At 43.3% G+C, this 19,520-nt stretch overlaps 1 protein-coding gene across 9 annotated transcripts in view; it reads left to right on the plus strand.

Moving 5' to 3' along the window:
• The first annotated feature begins 4,139 nt into the window (after nucleotides 1-4,139).
• Nucleotides 4,140-19,520, plus strand: part of PNPLA4 (patatin like phospholipase domain containing 4) — a 46,731-nt gene continuing 31,350 nt past the window's right edge. For 2 of the 9 annotated variants that reach the window (XM_065580721.1, XM_065580717.1), the window contains exons 1-4: nucleotides 4,178-4,325; nucleotides 6,268-6,616; nucleotides 7,571-7,688; nucleotides 16,266-16,450. In XM_065580721.1, the coding sequence (XP_065436793.1) occupies nucleotides 6,458-6,616; nucleotides 7,571-7,688; nucleotides 16,266-16,450 (462 nt within the window). In that variant the 5' untranslated portion in view covers nucleotides 4,178-4,325; nucleotides 6,268-6,457. The other 7 variants (XM_065580723.1, XM_065580720.1, XM_065580719.1 and 4 more) reach the window with 7 other exon arrangements.

Consider the following 19,520-nt stretch of genomic DNA (forward strand, 5'->3'; position numbering starts at 1 on the left):
AGCAGATACAACGTTGCATAATATGGTACACATTGATCCCCTTATACATGTGTATAAAACCTTAATACAATGCTATTAAATCTATTACAATGTAAAACACAAATTTCCCATACATATGTATAAAGCAACATTACAATGTTATACAGTACCTTAAAGAACTTGCTGAACTTTATTTCGCCCTAATCTTCTGTCTGCTATTGGTCAATTCAATCTAAATCCTCCATTTTGATGTCTCTAATATAAAATTATTGCGGTTGCTATTTTGGACTTCTAGCTATAAACTATCATTATTTATTTCTTATCAAAAGCCTTAAATCTCAAACTAACCACATTGCTATTCATTTTAAGCATTATGACACTGTCACCACCTTTGTTATGTTAATTGGGAGACGTGATTTCTACAATGTTTTCTGCCCCTCTTTAGCTCTTTAGAGTTGCCTGGCCTGACTGCTTTCCATGGTACTGTGGATTTCCTTACACAGCATAGAGCAGCTAAAAGCCTCTTGTATCACAGAGAGGGGGGCTAAGCTGCACCATGTGACTGAGCAACCTGGTGGTGGGGGAGGGGGACATGACCCTGCATCCCCCACCCCACCCCATGCATCACCTCTGACTTGAGGATAGCTAATGTAACACCTTTTTTTTTTTTAAAGGCTCCAGAGGCAATACTGGAAATTACAGGCTGGTAGGCCTAACTTCAGTACCAGGTAAACTGGCTGAAACTATAGTATAGAAAAGAATGATCAGACACACAGATTAACACAATTTGTTGGGGAAGAGTCAACAAAGCTTTTGTTAAGAGAAATCATGCCTCATCGATCTATTAGAATTATTTGAGTATGTGTGTGGGGGGGATCAACAAAGAAGTGGACAAGAGTGATCCAGTGGATATAGTTTACTTAGACTTTCAGAAAGCCTTTGACAAGGTCCCTCACCAAAGCCTCTAAAGCTAAGTAGGCAGTCATGGGATAAGAGGGAAGGTCCTTGCATGGATCAGGAACTGATTAAAAGATAGGAAACAAAAGGTAGGAACAAATGGTCAGTTCTCACAATGGACAGAGGTGAATAGCAGGATCCCCCAAGGATCTGTACTGGGACAAGTGCTGTTCAATCTAATCATAAATGTCCTGGATAAAAGGGGTAAACAGTGAGATGGCAAAGTTTGTAGATAATACAAAATTACTTAAGATAGTAAGTCCAAAACTGACTCTGAAGAGTTACAAAGTGATGTTACAAAACTGGGTGACTATATAATAAAATGGCAGATGAAATTCAATTTTGATAAATGCAAAGTAATGCACATTGGAAAACATACTCCCAACTATACATCCAAAATGATGGAGTCCATATTAGCTGTTACCTCTCAAGAAAGAGATCTGAAGTCATTGTGGATAATTTTCTGAAAACATCTGCTCAATGTGCAGTGACAGTCAAAAAGCGGAAAGAATGTTAGGAACTATTAGGAAAGGGATAGATAATAAGACAAAAATATCATAATGCCACTATATAAATCCATGGAACACCAACACCTTGATTACTGCATGCAGTTCTGTTTGCTCCATTTAAAAGAATGATATATAAGAACTAGAAAAAATACAGAGATGGGCAACAAAAATGTTTAGGAGTATGGAACAGCTTCCAAATGAGGAGAGATTACAGACTGGGACTGTTTATCTTGGAAAAGAGATGACTAAGGTGGGATATGATAGAGGTCTACAAAATAATCAGTCGTGAGAAGAAAGTGAACAAGGAAGGGTTATTTACTCCTGCAAATAACACAAGAATCAATTAAATTATTAGGCATCAGGTTCAGAAGTACTTCTTCACACAACTCAAAGTCAACCTGTGGAACTCTTTGCTAGAGGATGTTGTGAAGGCCAAAGGTATAACTCGGTTAAAAAATAATTAGAGAAGTTCATGGAAGATAGGTCCATCAATGACTGTTAGCCAAGATGATCAGGGACTCAACCCCATGGTCTGGATGTCCCTAAACCTCTCACTAGACTAAGCTGAGACTGGAGGATACAGGGCTAGATGGACAACTGGACTGACCCAATGAGGCCATTCTATATTTTAGGAATGGGGCACATACTTTAAGTGGGAAATACACCTTTCAAAAACAACCTGTGTTGTTGAAAAACCGAATATAACATTTCTCAAGAAGCTTTTAGCATTTCTCTCAAATCAGAATTTACATTTTTCTAGGCAGATTAGTTCATGCTTAACAAATGTATGGTAAACGTAATTTTCAACACTCCTTAAGCATTTCTGTCATGTTTAAAATAATTACTCCTCAGGGAATTCTGCAGCACTGCGTGCAAGTAGAATTAACGACCCACACAGATTTCTTTGATTCCCTACAGAAAAATGACTTTCTGACAGGGAAGTAAAGGGAAGCCACAAGAGCAGTAACGTGCCCCTCCCCAGCAGCACGGGCATGTCATTTAGGGTGCCCAGAGCAGCCAGTGGAGAGGTAAATCACTGTGGGGTGGGGGACTGGGGATGTCCAGCCAGGGTCAGGTCAGACGTCCACCCAACCCCTGTGCATCCAGACCCCCCAAACCCAGACTGCCCTCGAGCCTCACCCCCTGCATCTGGAGTCCCCCAGCACCCAGACCCCCCTGCTGATCCCCAACCACCTTCACCTGGACTGGCCTGCAGAGTCCCACTGCCCATGCACCCAGAAACACCTCAATGAGCTCCTGTGCATGGATCTCCCTCCTGCACCCAGACCCTCGTGGCACTGAACCACCTGCACCCAGATTGCCCCACACAGAACCCTCTCATGCCACACTTGGATTCCCACCCCCCCACACAAAGCCTCTCTACACTTGGATCCTGCTGGGCTAAGCCTGTCTGCTCATACCTGTTGCACCAAGCACAGGTCTACTACTCCTGATGGAATTCCACACCAAAAAAATAAAAATTCTAAGCAAAATATTTTAAAAGACTGCCAATTTTGTCAATATATAAATGTGGAGGCACTGGCATGGCAGTAGGGAGCACAGGGCACTGGCTGCACAGAGATGGAAGATCACCCTGCAGCCATCCCCCCCGCCATCGCCACAGACTTCTAGGGCAGGCCTGGCCGTTGTGCTGTGTCAGGATTGGGTGCAGGTTCACTGGAGAGTCTGTGGGGGAGAAGTGAATGAGGGGCACATGCCAGGAGGAAACTAGAGGGAGTTTCAGAAAGTCCCTCAAAAAGAGGGGGATAGGAAAGTGGAAGACAGGGAACTTGAGGAGGTAGGAATAGAGGAATGCTAGGAGTCCATGGGGTGCCCAATAAGCTCAACCAACAGAAGCTGTAAACAAAACTAATTTTTCTTTACACGTACTAAAAACATAATGGGAAATCATTGCAAACATCTATCATCTGAATACTGCTATTTCAAATTTAGGTTGGGAGGGGAGGGGGCTTGTGTAAAATATCACCTGCACCTAAAGTGGCCTCTAAGAAGCCTTGTTTTTGTCATTAAATGATAACAGAATTTAATTAGAAGAGTAGTTTAGGGGCTGGGTTGCCTCAAGATGGTCGGGTGGGGCCAAAGAAACGTTCCTTCACATTACATGACACAGCAGAGCAATTTAAAAAAAAATTGTACTGAGTGCACTGATCCAAGGCGCGTGTTGGGAGGCTGCTTCCTCTGGCCTCAAAGGGTGGAGGCAGCAGAATGACTCCACAAAGCCCAGGCTCTGCACGGGGATCCTGGGCACACCGCCTAGCCCCCCGGCCTTAAGCAAGAAGCTTAGGGTGGCTCATTGCCGCCCCGCTCACGGACCCTCCCCTTCCTCAGTGCCCGCTGTGGCGTTTCGCTCCGGCCCGCGGGCTCCAGGGCCTCGCACGTGCTACGCCGCGCGCAGGAGCCCGGCCAGTTGCCCACTCCCTGCGCGTGTGAGGGAGGGGCGGGGGCGGCGCGGAGGATTCTGCCAGGAGCTCCTCTGCCGCAAAGTCCTGTGTGCCTCGTTCCAGCGCCAGCACACACACTGCACATGTGCGGGGAGGGGGGGGGGAAGAAGACGCGTGAGTGACGTGCACTTTTTCGTCCGTCCTCGCGCACCGTACCCGTGGTGAGGTGCGCAAGCCCGAGTCGGGCGGAACTGCACAGAGCGGCGAATTGTGCCCCGCCCCGCCCCTTTATGCGTCACACGCGTGCGACTCGAGCTCCAGAGGTGCGCGCCCTCCCAGCGGGCGGGAAGCGAGATCTCGCGAGGTTTTCGACAAGGAGAGGGCGGCGTGGGGTTAGGGGGAGTCGCTCGGTTTATTGGCGCTGAGTTTGTAGAACAATAGGCGCGTCAGCGGCGGCCGGCGCGTGCAGGGAGAAGAGGTGCGTGGGTGTGCGAGGCTCCCGAGCGCCCTTCCTGGACCCCAAGTGCTGTGCCCGCGCGGCGCTTTGACGTTGGGAGCCAGCACAGCGCGTGCCAGGACAGCCCCGCCCCCTGCATAAACACTGGGCCTCTAGGCGGATCCCAGCAGAGGCTGCTGCGGTGGCGGGGGGGCGTCCTGCTGGCCCGTCATCGAGCCCTGCCTCAGCGTGTGGGGGTGGACGGGTCCCGACTCCCCCCGCCCTACGTTTCTGTGCTCACGGACCCCGGGGGGGGGCTACGCTGTAGCCTGGCGGGAATCGCCCCTTGCCCTGCTGTACTCGTGTCACAGAGCTTTGCAACTGTTCCAGCTCCGCTCAGACTAGAATTACCCCCCCACACACACACCCCGTGTGTATTACGCAGAGACGGTTTTAGGGAAAATGGTGCCCTGGGCTAGCTTCTCTTTTCGTGCCCCAGGCCCCCATGGGTGCGGTGCCCCTGGCCACCGTAGGCTCCCCATCCTCCCTCGCCCCTAACCCCTGCCCCCCCCCCCTTGCACCCATGTGGGGAAACTGACCTGGATGCACTGAGCAGAGCTGCTGGCTCGCCTTGAAGGGGGGGGAGCGAGGAGCAACATCCAGGTCACTTCCCCACCTGGCTTCCTGAGAGAAAGACAGAGAGCAACAGCTCCTGATGCTCGCCTCCCAGCCCAGGTGGGGAAAGTGATCTGGATGCATGGAGCACTTGGTGTTGCTCCTCATTCTCCCCCTCACAGTCCCCTAGGAGGGTATGGAGGAACATTGTGGGGGGGTGGGGGAACTGTGCCCCTCAGCTCTGCTGCACTGCACTCCCTTGATCACTTGCACTTTGGGCAGCCACCCAGGTTCCCCCCTACCCCAAGGCCAGCCCTGGTATTGGGTGACACTGTATAGGCAGCTGTACAGTTTCTATCCTATACTGAGTGCAGGTGTTTGAGGCAATAAATTCCTCCAAAATTCTAAAAGTAAGACAAATGTGATGGTAAAACACAGACTACATTGGAAGGGGCACTCAAGGGCAGGTGTAGTGACTTTTCCCTCCCATTTAAGCTGCCTTTCACTCCCATTTGAAATTGACTACATTTCAAGCTGATGGTTTCCCTTTATGGTCATGGATTATCAGGATCCCACAGTGTTTTATTTGAAGCGGAAATCAAGGCAATCTTCCCTCGTAGATTCTTTTTTTTTTTGACACTTAGCATTCATGAACTTCCAGACAAGGAATGTGTTTTCAGTTCTTTTGTGTAATTGTCTAGAGCTTGTATTTGTAATGTTTCAGAGTAGCAGCCGTGTTAGTCTTTGTAATGTTATAGCTGTGTTGGTCTCAGGCAGTGGCTGCTCTCTGCCCTGTACCCCGGAGGGTCTGTGGCGTGGCGCCCAACAGCTGCCCAGGCTCCCCTGCTGGGCTCCAGCTGCCACCTGGCTGAAGTTGGGGGGGGGAGGAAGAGGGGCTGGGGCAGGCCCATGGTGAAAAGGGGATGGGCCAGGCTCATCCACTTTCAAAAAGTGGGAGGGCCATGGCCCCCTGACCCCCCGCCCCCCGTTGCAGCACCCGTGGTCCCAGGATATTTGAAAGATAAAGTAGGTGAGGTAATATCTTTTATTGGACCAACTTCTGTTAATGAAAGAGACAAGGTTACACAGAGTTCTTCAGCTTGAAAGCTTGTCTCTTTCTCCAACAGAAGTTGGCCCAAAAAAAGGTATTCCTTCACCCACCTTGTTTTTCTAGAGCTTGTATTATCACCTGCAAAGTATGGCCCAATCACGCAATCTAATCTGTGCAAGCAGAGTCCTTATGGATCAGTTTGCATGATATGTTACTGATTACCTTCTACATGGCTCCCATTGTAGGGTCAGGGCCTTAACATACAGCTTCTTTTTTTAATCACTCAACTTGGTTTTGGCTTTCTGTGTTTTCCACCAGGTATTTTAAATATTATTAGTGGATGATGGGACATCTCCCTTGCATAACCTTGTAATGTCCAGCAATAAACTCATCTGGTGGTGTTGTAGCTCCTTCGTTCATTACAAGTCTGTGGCAGTAAAATGATCCTGTTCTGAGCAAATCCATTTATTGTTACACCATCTGGATTCAGGGGCTACTTTGCAGAGGAATGTGGGCCACTAAACACATGTGTAGCATCCAAAGGCAATGGCCTCCATTGAAAGAGGGTGGACTGCATGGTAGCATATTTTTTAAAACTCGGCAGTTTTGGACTGGTGTTCTGGGTTACTGCAATCTAAGAGCCACACACGTTAAATCCACATATAATGTAAGTATCTACTTTATTTATTTTTTCTATGGTGTTATAGGTATTCATGGTGCTCTTTCAACACCAAGACCAGATCCCTTCCTCTAGAGTTTACTGTTTTAAGGTTTGATTAATTGAGGACTATTGGCATAAGGGATTGCAGGTTTGGACACTAACTCAGAAAAATGACCAGACTGAGGGGTGGAGGTAGGGAAGTAACAGGATATGTGACTTGCCATATAGGTTTCTTGTTGTTCTAGCTTCCTTAAGAGAAAAATAAAACCTCTGTGTAGTTATAGTGTAGGAAAAATAAGATGATTGCTGGTGGAAGACTAGCTGAAAGAAATAAGTGTTTAGGAGAGACTGCAGGAGGGCATGGACTGAGATGATTTGATTTACTGAAGAAGGGAATTTGTGCCTCATCCCCACACACACGAGGACTAAGACCAGAAAAAGAGGTAAAGGATTTGTTAAGGTAGGATAAGAGCATAGAACTTGAGTATCTTTATGAAAAGTATGCAAGGAGAAAAGCCTAAGGCTGTGGAAACAGACTGAAGCAGTGGACAGGATCATTTATGAAATAAAACTTAATCTTGGTGTTGCAGATCATGTTCTACACATGCTGCCTGTAAGTGGCATAGTCTACTGTACCTAGTTTTAGACATCTACTTAGATTAGCTTCAGCTTTGAAAGTGTAAATTATTGCATGCTGTTGTTTATTATAAAAAATTGCATATAACATGTTATATATGGTAGTGTGTTTAGACACTGTACAAATATGTAAATGACATGGAGCTTTTATTCACCTTTCTAAGGAAAACATGCCCAGCTAGTTTTAAAGAACACATCATAATTTTTCACAGTATTATTTTAAATACTACAGAAAAAAATAAGCTGAGATTTTTCCTGCAACCATTCCTTTTATTCTTTCCTTCAAAAGATTAACCTTTGATTGTCTTAATGTGGGTGTCCCAGGTACAGAATGAATGGCTGATAATGGACATGACAACCGCTGTTGTTGCTGAGGAAGTTAAAACAGCCTATGGGAAAGGACCCAAAGCAACATATGATGGAAGACAACTCATGATGGAAGGTATTTAATACTTTTATTCTCAGTTAAATCTCAATTATCTTGTTTTTATCATCAAGTTACTGTTGTGACGGGTTGGATCACAGAAACCCCCTTGGGAGCTGCCACCAGATGTGCAAAGACTACCCCTGCTTCTGTTTTCCCTGCCAGCTCAGGACTCCAACACCCTGTCTTGCTGAGCCAGACACAGATCCAGGGTCTGAATCTCCTGTCCCAAAGCTGCAAGTTTACCTGAAAACAGCTTACAGAAGTGCGCTTGTCTTTAGCACTCAGATGCCCAACTCCTAATGGGGTCTAAACCCAAATAAATCCGTTTTACCCTGCATAAAGCTTATGCAGGGCAAACTCATAAATTGTTCGCCCTCTATAACACTGATAGAGAGGTATGCACAGTTGTTTGCTCCCCCAGGTATTAATACATACTCTGAGTAAATTACTAAATAAAAAGTGATTTTATTAAATACAGACAGTAGGATTTAAGTGGTTCCAAGTAGTAACAGACAGAACAAAGTAAGTCACAAGCAAAATAAAATAAAATGCACAAATCTATGCCTAATCAAACTGAATACAGATAATCTCACCCTCAGAAATGCTTCAGTAAGTTTTTCTCAGACTGGACACCTTCCAGGCCTGGGCACAATTCTTTCCCCTGGTACAGCTCTTGTTGCAGCTCAGGTGATAGCTAGGGGATTCTTCATGATGGCTCCTCCCCCTCTCTGTTCTCTTCCACCCCTTTATATATCTTTTGCATAAGGCGGGAACCCTTTGTCCCTCTGGGTTTCCATCCCCCCTCACTGGAAAAGCACCAGGTTAAAGATGGATTCCAGTTCAGGTGACATGATCACATGTCACTGCAAGACTTCATTACTCACTTGCCAGCACACACACATACAGGAAGACTCACAGGTAAATACGGCCATCTGCAGACAATGGGAGTCATCAATATTCCAAACCATCCTTAATAGCCCACACTTTACATAATTACAATAGGCCCTCAGAGTTATGTTTTATATTTCTAGTTTTAGATACTAGAGTGGTACATTTCTACAAATAGGATGATCACACTCAGTAGATTATGAGCTTTGTAATGATACCTTACAAGAGACCTTTTGCACGAAGCATATCCCAGTTACATTACATTCACTTATATTTTTATAAAACCATATAGACTGCACAACGTCACAGCTGTATAATATGGATTTAAGTATTTTGAAAAAAAGAAAAAGCAACATACAGGATTTTTTTATTGCTAATAAAAAGGGGTTTTGTATTTTTTCCACAGTGCACTAAATAATAATAATTATGGTTCACTGCGGTACGTTCTGCAATTTAAAAAATAAATTTTATTCACCCAATACACTATTGGTTCAATCAAATTGAAGTCATTCTGTATACTTTATTGGGACTTGGCTGATGATTCAGAAGAAGCTTTTTTTTTTATTTTTATTTTTTTTAAATATGTGGAGATATACCTATCTCATAGCACTGGAAGGGACCCCAAAAGGTCATCAAGTCCAGCCCCCTGCCTTCACTAGCAGAACAAAGTACTGATTTTGCCCCAAATCCCTAAGTGGCCCCCTGATTGAACTCACATCCCTGGGTTTGGCAGGCCAATGCTCAAACCACTAAGCTATCCCTCCATCCTGGAACAGTTTACTAAATAACTAGGACACAATCTGGTATTATTTTGTAGTTCTTTAGCTTGTATGGTGGTAGCATGAGGTGACTTAGTAATGGAGTCTTTGTGTGCGCTTTGGGCTCAATCCAAAGCCCATTGAAATCAATGGAAGGACTCTCTTTGTCTTCAGTAGTTTTTGGATTAGAGCCTTTGTGTTTGATACAACTCATCCACTTGGGCTTCTGTGGTTTTGAAGATACACCAAAGGCTGACTCTCATAAGTATTTACCCTATCTGGTTTCTTGATGCTTATTAAATTGATAGTTATTTTACAATCCCTGGAAAGCTGCCTCAGTGTGAGTATGGATTTGTAAATACCTTGCATCTCTTCCTTTCATGCCTTTGCTTATTTTCTCAAGGTAAAATCAATAAACAAGCTTACAATTTAACTTGGAACTAGCAGTGCATCGTAGCTAACCATCCAGTGTGCTAATGTAATATTTTAAAGCTTTTCATTTAATGCAAATATTTATCATATCTCATCTAGAATGCTTGATAGCTCTCATTCAGTATATTTTTGTTCATAAAAATGGCCCATTTGTTGGCAGTTCCTTTTTGTTAATTCTTGTTAAAATTTTTGGTGAAATAAGTTTATAGCAAGTGTTAGGCTGTGGGTTGTTATTTTTAAAATATTTTTTACTATTATTTGTGTAACGGTATTTCCCAGAAGCCCAACAGAGATAGAAGCCTCATTGTGCTTGCTGCTGTACATATACATGGTAAGAGTTAGCCCTGCCCTCAAATTTTTAGAGTGTGAGGTTACAGTCCTGCAGTACATGCAGACTCAATGAGTGAGCAAACATCCTTCATCCACCCACATGTATTACATTGCAGGATCAGGGCCTAAATAGACAAGACAGATTAAGAGAAGAAATACCAGCTATATAGAAATTGATTTTTCTTTGGCTCTTAAAATAATTAAAATACATTTTCAGTTCAAATGGGTTTGTACACATAAGTAGATGCATCTTCACTACTGGTTCCACTTCATTCAGGGTCTCTGCAAGTCTTTAAACAACAGTTCTGTAGAACACTTAAGAAGGCTCTTGTGGCAGTAGGAGTTCAAGCAGTTCCTTTATGTCGCTGACATTGGACTCTCTTGTCTGCTTGACAGCCTTTTATTTGCAGCACTGGAATTTTGAACTAGTGACCACCTTTACTGGTCAGTGGTCCAGTGTAATCAGCAAACAGGCCAGGTAAAATTGTTGCTGTTTTTGTAAAGGAAGTTTTAAATGGTTATGGGGGAGGGGGGTTGTGGGGGAAGGGTTAGTTCTAAATTTGAATAGGTTTGATACATAGATGTTTTGGGGCAGAGGGAAGGGGACAGAGCTTTAAAAAACAAAGGCTTAGTCATGAGTGTTTTTCATTTTAACTACTCCAGTGCTACAGATTTATAAATACCCTTATGTTTTTTGGCTCTCTTCTACCCAGAGCTGTACCCTAGGGACCCTGTTATGGCACACTGTAGAATTCTCTATGCCCTTGCCCACCTGTTCAGAATGCCAGATTTGCCATTGCCTAGGGACCCTTTCTCATTAGCTTAGTTGATGCAAAGTATACTGGGGTAAGCCTGTCCCAGAAAATATCCTTTGTACAGAAGCCTCCTGCTTCAAGGCATAGAGTTTGCTCTGTCTACTCTGTTCTTGCTTCACATAAGATGCAGGAAGGATTTCGATGCATGAGACATGGGTGAGCCAGAGGTGGGAGGGATTAATTTGAGAGTGGTAGGGTGTGTGGCCTAGGCAAGCTTGTCTCCTTGACTTTGCAATGGCTATAGGCATTTTTTATAACAGGGGCACCAGTTAGGGCAGCCCTCAGGATTGCCCTAGTTTGTGCCATGTGGCAAACCAGCCCCTAGAAGTCTCTGGGCGGGGGAAGTGGAGCTGTCTTCCCTTTATTCCCGCAACAGCACTAAACCTTATCTATACTACCACTTTACAGCACTGAAACTTTCTCCCTCAGGGGTGTGAAAAAAACACACCCCTACGCGCTGCAAGTTTCAGTGCTGGAAAGTGGCAGTGTAGACCAGGGGTTGGCAAAGTTTCAGAAGTGGTGTGCCAAGTCTTCATTTATTCACTCTAATTTAAAGTTTTGCGTGCCAGTAATACATTTTAACGTTTTTAGAAGGTCTCTTTCTATAAGTCTATAATATATAACTAAACTATTGTTGTAAAGTAAATAAGTCTTTTTAAATGTTGAAGAAGCTTCATTTAAAATTAAATTAAACTGCAAAGCCCCCGGACCAGTGGCCAGGAGCCGGGCAGTGTGAGTGCCACTGAAAATCAGCTCGCATGCTGTCTTCTGCATGCGTGCCATAGGTTGCCTACCCCTGGTTTAGACAGTGCACCAGCGCTGGGAGCTATTCCCCTCGTGGGGGTGTATTTTTTTTTTTTACAACGCTGGGAAAAAGTGCTGTAAAAAAACTACAGAGCCAAGTTAAATCACTGTCACGGCAGCACTTTAACATTGCTAGTGAAGACATACCCTAAGATGAATCTGAACTTAAGTCATGTTTACTTGTTTCTGCATCCCTTAAATGCACAGTTATGTTCTCTTTGAAAACATTGGCAAGCAACAACTATCTGATGTTCCCAGATACAACAGTCAATGCCAAATTCAATGTAAATTAAACAGGAGAGGTATTTATTAATTTACAGACTAAAGCGAAAACAAAAATGTTTGGTGAAATGTAAATACTTTATCTTGGAAACTAAAATAAGGTTCTGAAAGTTGCCACTAACGTTATGGAGAAATGTAGAGGAAAACAGACTCTCCCAATGAGCTCCATAACAGACCATAGCTTTTGGTTTTAGTTAGTCTGTATCATTTTTTATATCTCTTTTTCTACATCCTTGCACTTCAAAAAGCATTGGCGTCAACATTTCAGTGCACACTAAGCTTAGATTATCTCTTACGTATGTAGTTATTACCAAAAAAAGCTGCTCTGATTTCAGAACAAATCTTAATTTTGTTCTCCACTTGTTACATTTCCTTCTTAAAATACACTTTCTGTAACATTTATTTTGTCTTTGTATTGTCTCAGCAATTCTACATAAAATATTCATATATATTCTCCAGTTACTTTTCTCACATATCATTTAATTTGCTTGTTATACAGCTAATTGGTTTACAGTATATCTCATCTTTCTTGAAATAGACATCTATTATTTTGTAAATTACAGCTTCACATTGCTGCTTTGTGCCACAGAGAATAAAGTTCTGTGAATTAAATATGACAGTTATAAATAAGTTAGTTCTATATAGGGGAAAAATAGAGATTAAACATATTAAACATTATCACACAATCTTCTTGATTTCTTCCTGTCATTAAAATCAGAACCAGTAGATAAACAGGGTGCAATCCTGGCGCCAAAGTCAATTTGAATTTTGCCATTAACTTCAGTGAATCCAGGATTTCACCTTTGGTTTCCATATAGGAAATTAGAACAATCAGAGTAATTAAATTGAATTGGGGGGGGGGGGGGTTAGGGGATTTTTGGTAATATTGCTATGTGTTGTTAAATAGCTGCTCCCTCCTGCCAGGGAGGAGGCATCTATCTGTACAGCAGTAGTCATTGTGGATTAAGTGATACCTCTATATATTCCCCCACAAAAAAATTAGAGACAAGGTAGGAAGTGTTTTTTCAGTGAATTCCAATTAACACCATCTAAACGATACACTTTTTTTTTTTTAAAGAAAGTCTTACACTTTCAACAGAAAATCTCCCATACGTTAATGATTCATTTCTGTGTTACCTGATGGATGGATGGAAGAGGTTCAGCGTAGAAGTTTAAACAAAGTACAGACTTCAATGTATAAAATGTATCCAATTGTTTCTTGATAGTGTATTGATGCTTTTTCATAGACTTTCAACAAGAGCTTTTTAGGTATTTTTAAACCTGTATACAGAGAGGAAATCTTTCTCCTCTTCCTGCTTTTAATCCATACTAAATGAAGGAAGCATAAAGGATTTAACCTTCTGTTAGGAGCTTCTTTTTCAAAATGCTCTATTCTTCTGGTCATTCATCACATCACCATATGAAGCCACCTAAACCTGTACTGTACACATAGGATGTGTTAGAGGCATGCAAACTAAATTTGGGAAAACAAGGAGTCTTAATGCCTAGAGAATTCAAATATTTCTTCAGGTAATGAGGATCAAACAAATCTGTCCATAGTAACTGTGACACTGCACCCCATATTCTTCATAGTGATATTATTATAATATAATTATGACATAATTATGATGTATTTTATGCAAGATAAGTCATGTGAGGTGTCATTGGAAAGGTTATGATCTGCTGAATATGATTATCCTATTTGTATGTATATATCATTTTTGTATCTGAAGTTAGGAATCTGTATTACAAAAGTGTTTATACCTGGGGAACGCTTACTAGGCTACAGGTTCTCAGTCTAGATGGCCCATTCAGGTTAATGAGCCATTAGGAGAAGACAGTAGGCCTTAGAAGAAGCTTATCTCCCATGTGGGGGTCTTTCTGAGGACACTACAAACAGCCTCTGAGTGATGGCTGCTGTGACACTACAGGGACATGTGACCAGGTCACCTGGTACTGGTCTGAATCTTGGGATATCAGTGTTTTTCCACTGACTGGTGTGGGAACCAAGCTTTGAAACAAAGGGTTCCCACCATATGCAAAAGCTATATAAGGCAGGGGAGTGACATTATCGTGGTTCTTCACTGACTCCCCACCCAGAGTGACTCCTGGAAACACCTGAGGAACAAAGACTGAACTGGGGGAAGTGCTGGACCCAGGCTAAAGGGATTTTTAGCCTGTGAATGGAACACCTGGGGATTCCAAGCTGTAAGCTGGTGCAGCTTTCCCCTTAAGAAACTGCAGCCTGCTTGTATCATCACTTAGGGTGAGGATTTGCTATTCATATCTGATCTATGTAGTATATTAAGCTTAATTTGCATGTTTTGTTTATTTGCTAGATAATCTGCTTTGTTCAGTTTGTGATCCCTTTAAACACTTAAAATCTGTCTTTTGTAGTTAATAAACTTGTTTTTGCTTTATCTAAAACCAGTGTGTGGGAGTCATAACTGGGGCAGAAAACTGTTGTGTATACCTCTCCACACCGAGGAAGGGGATGAATTTCATGAGCTTATGCTGTACAGTTCCCTGTGCAGCGTAAGATGGTATTATTTGGGGTTTATGCTCCAGAGGGGTGCGTGCCTGAGTAGCTCGGAAGTTCCCTAGCTGGAGCCTTCCCATGCAGGGGCTGGACGCAGCATCTGCGTGTAACTGCAGCTGGGTGTGTACCTACCTGTATGTGTGCTGGTGAAAGTGCAGGCTGGTCACAGCAGTACAGTATAAAGGGAGCCTAGGCTGGAGGGTTGGGGGGCTCAGTGGTACCCCAATTCCTGGTGGCACCCTGGGGGGAGTCCATCACAGTAACCTAATGTGAACATATGTTTGAGAAGCACACTGAGTTTTAACAACCTTATTATTGTAGTAACATTGGCATGCCTTGGCAACCTCAGCTAAATTTACCTTTAAAATACAATATATTCAGAGAGAATTCATTTTATAGCTTTTATTTTTGCATGATTTACAAGTCCAGTCCAAAACACACAGAAGAAGTTGCATGAAATAAGTGGATTATATAGAGATTATAAGAAATATAAATGAATATAAGGCACCCTGGCTCTCGTACCTCTACCACTATTTCTGCAAAAATCCAAGGTACTATATCTGGGTGCAACAGGGAAGTTAAAAATTAAACTTCAGCTTAATTTTCCCTTTTTACATTTTGTTAGTTTAAATTAGACCAGGATCGGCAACCTTTGGCACACGGCCCGTCAGGGAAATACGCTGGCGGGCCCGAACAATTTGTTTACCTGCAGCATCCGCAGGTTTGGCTGATCGCAGCTCCCACTGGCCACGGTTCACTGTCCCAGGCCAATGGGGGCTGCGGGAAGTGGCGTGGGCTGAGGGATGTGCTGACTGCCACTTCCCACAGCCCCCATTGGCCTGGAACAGCGAACTGCGGCCAGTGAGAGCTGCGATCGGCTGAACATGTGGGCTGTGCAGGTAAACAAACCGTTTCGGCCCGCCAGCGGATTTCCCTGACGGGCCACGTGGCAAAGGAATTAGACCCTTAGCTCCTTTAAAGTGCTTGTGGTGGGTTTTGTTTTATTTTTATATAACTATGGTTTGTCTCTCTTTTGTGTCTTCTATAGATTGCAACTACAACGTGTTTTCCTTTCTCTGAATAAGAAATGCCTTTTACATAAATTTGTCTCTGCATTATTAGATGCTGATGGTAGCATTTCTAAAGTAAATTAATTCCAATAATGAAAGGGGAAAAGTGTTTTTCCAAGACTATTTTAGAATCAGTACTGCACATTTAAAGTGAATATGATGACCAGATGTAATTATCTACAATTCTGAGCAATTTTAACCATCTCAGCCAGCAGCAAAATGAGTTTAAACTGTACCAATCCATCAAACAGTTTTGGAAAATGACTAGAATCATTGATTATTTTTTTAAGTTGTTTTACTAGGTCTCCAGATATGGGAAATCATATCTATTCAATATACAGTGTTAAACTTTTTAATTTAACAGAGGAACACAACATTTATAAAAACACTTTATTAATATTTTATTGTGGATAAAAATAATTTTCCACTTGTAACAATAGAAATGGAGCAGTATTTGACTAAGCAGCATTTTGAATACAATTGCCCTGAAGTTCAAAGATGCTGTGCACCTACAAGCTCCTACTGAATTAATTGGGGATTGAAGATGCTCATCTCCTTTGAAAACAAGCCAGCTGTTTTTAGATATTGTGCTTGTGTGTGTTATATAGCAAAAAATAAATTTGTTAAAGCATTTAACTGATCCATCTCCTGATGGCAAAATTTTGTTTCCACAGCAAAAATGAAACATCTCAACCTGTCATTTGCAGCTTGTGGGTTTCTGGGTATATACCACTTGGGGGCAGCATCTGCTCTTTGCAGACATGGTAAGAAGTTACTGAAGGTTGTGAAGGCTTTTGCAGGAGCTTCTGCAGGATCACTGGTTGCCACAGTTCTGTTAACAATGCCAGAAAACATAGAGGTAATTGAAAAGTAACTAATTCATTTAGAATGTGGTGATTTTTTAAGAAAAAACTTGAATTCCTAAAGTAAGATTTTTAGGGTGACACTATTTTTATTTGGTGACAGGTTTTGTTTTGTTTTAGTTCTTGTCTAGGAGCAGAGCTCACAACTCTTTGCTTTCCCTAACAAAGAACGTGTGTGTATATTCCTCATACCGTTTTTAAAAACGCTTACCAACTAATGAAGTATGTGCTCAATTTACATCATAAGATTATATTTAGGCTGTATAGTTTTGAAGTCCTATATGGATGAAGATTTGTTGAAATATGTAAAGTCATACATACACTATTTCTATTCTTGTAGTTTAGGACAGCAGTTCTCAACCGGGGATCTGCAGCCTCCTGGGGGTCCATGAGCCAGTTTTAGGGGGTCCGTGAGCCCCAAGCCCTGGTGCCCTGTGGAGCAGAAGACCCGAGACCATGGGCAGAGGTGGAGGGGAGTTCAGGGGTGTGTTGAGCCCCAAACTGCAGTGCCTTACCCAGAGCAGGGCAGTCCCGGTGGCAGCTCCACACACCCCTTTTCCCCCCCTCCCGAAGCCTCGCCTTCTGGCCAGGTCGGTGGTCGGAAGCTGGAGCTGGGCAGTGTGGGGTGGCTGCTGCTCTGACAGGTTTCATGAAGGGGGCAGTGTAGCGCTCCCTCGTCTCCCCCTCTTGGTGCCCAGGGCTGTGGCTGCTCCTCAGCTCCCAGCCCCTTTTGACTGCTTGCACAACCAGTAAGAGCCGCCCAGACGTGGGGACCTGGTTCCGCAGAGTCTTCAGGCAGCAGTGACCATGTGGGAGGGGGTGTCTCCTGGCAAAGCCCCTAGCTACCCCTCTCCCTGCACCCTGAGCTCTGCCCCCCACCTATACACAGCCCCTAGGATCCCTCTTCCTGCACCCTGAGTGGTTTTCAAACTTTTTGAGCTGAACCCGTCACTTTTGAGTTATAATTTTTGGTTGCGCCTCCCCCAACCCAGACAAGCTGGGTGATCTGCTGAGGTTAGTTGGGGGGTGGAGGTGGCGCTCCCTTTCCGAGCCCCACTGCGCGGAGCTGGCTTTCCGAGCCCTGCCGGCCCTGCCCCACCCCCACCCCAAATAGAAGTCAAACTACACCTATGCCCGTGCTCCCTGTCCAGGGGCTGGAGCCCTGATGCCCTTCAGGGCAGAAGCCCAGAGGGGGGCCCCCCAGCGCCTGAAACCCAGAGCCCCCAATCCTCACCACCACCACCCGGGCCTTGGAGTTTTTATAGCATGTTGGAGTGGGAGGGGGAGGCTCAGAAAGAAAAAGGTTGAGAACCCCGGGTTTAGGAGACCGTATGAGGGAAGTGATGAGTGAGATTTGTGCTGGTGATATGCTTAATTTATTAAAGTTTGCTGTAGAGAGGTAATCAGTTTCTGTTCTAGGCTGGTAGTTACAGCCAACTGCTAACACTGTTCAGTAAACATGCCTGCTGTCCTTGTAAGGAAGGAGATATAAGGAACAGACAGGTACTTTCTTACTTGACTGATATTAACACACACAGTTATAGGCTTTGATTCTCTATTTTGTCCAAGATCTGATTAGGTGGAGCAAAGGGTGGAGAAGTGGTGGGATCTTTTCAGGAAGCCGATTGTTGCTTTCTGATTCAGGACCATGTGGCCTTGCAGAATTTGGGGCTGTCCCTGTATGCCAATGTAGGATGATGCATAGCAGAGCTCTGCTCTGCCATTCCCCTTACCTGTCCCATCCAGGCTTTAACCCCCCAACCCCCCAAATACTCCCTCCTCCTTTGGCTGGAAGTAGGGAGGGAGACAGTTGGTGAAGCAGCAGAGTTGTCTGGTGGAGAGTTCTCTGCAACAGCAGTTCTCCACTGCTACCTCGGCTGGTTGAAGGCCACTTTGCACTTCTTATGGAGCCAATGTCAGCTAATCCAGGCCAGCGTAGGTGTTTAACTACTGTGTAGACATACCTAAAAGGGTTTAGTTTTCAATACACATAACTACCAACAAAGTATTTTGCCTCTCTTATTTCTTTGTGAAATGACTGAATACAGCATTGAAGAAGACCAAAGCTTGCTAAACATTGAAATATTGAACATTTAATATCAATGTGTTAGGCAATGATAAAACATCAATTTTGATATTATCAGGAAAATATTATTTGAGGGATCAGATGGAAAATAAACTCTGTGTCACAATCTCTTGGTTTTCCCATTTTGTCACCTCGTTTGGGGCCTGAACAAGGTCTATTTGTCTGAAGCTCTAGTCAGCAAAGGGGTATGGCATTGGCAGACTACAGAAATCAGAGAGATGAAATAGTAAAATTGATATCTTCCTCCTTCTTAAAGAGGGTTTCCTGCCTTTTATTAATAAGGTGCACAGGCTAGGGGTCCTGTTGAACTGAGACTGAAAAAGTTGCTCACCAAGGGCGAATGGAAAACTAGGATGCATAAATTGGCTGAGATTAGCTACGTCTATTTCTCTCTTCTGTTGACTGGAACTTAAAATTCTATTGCTCTGTTCACTTCTTCCTTCTGGCCTCTTTCCTTTGACTGGTATCAATTTCAGCTATCTCACATACCCTGCCTCCAGCCTTTTTTCTCTTTATCCAGTGGGCAGAATATTGGATACACTTACTTGCCCAGATAAATTTCCAAGCTGTATTAAGTTGTAAAGTTTTGAAAGAACAACCATAATATTTTGTTCAGAATTACAAACATTTCAGAGTTACGAGCAACCTCCATTCCTGAGATGTTCATAACTCTGAGGTTCTATTGTATCTCTTAATTCCCATGGATGTTACCCAAAGACAGTTCAGTCTTGTGGATAGAATGTGTTTCATTCAAATGTTGTACTTCTGTTGAAATTTCTATTCAACTTTTCTGTCACTAATTATATATTCTTACCATTAGCAAAAAAGATTCCATCTGAGCCAAAACATGAACAAAGAATGTTACAAAGAACATTCCAACATAGACATATGTGATATCCATAAAAGCAACTTTGTTAGAAAAAGTTAGTTTTTTTTTTTTTTTTCAAATATGGCTAAGTTAGACAAATCATAATTAGGAC

Source organism: Chrysemys picta, chromosome 1 (genome assembly GCF_011386835.1).
Source record: "Chrysemys picta bellii isolate R12L10 chromosome 1, ASM1138683v2, whole genome shotgun sequence".
Classification (NCBI taxonomy): Eukaryota; Metazoa; Chordata; order Testudines; family Emydidae; genus Chrysemys; species Chrysemys picta.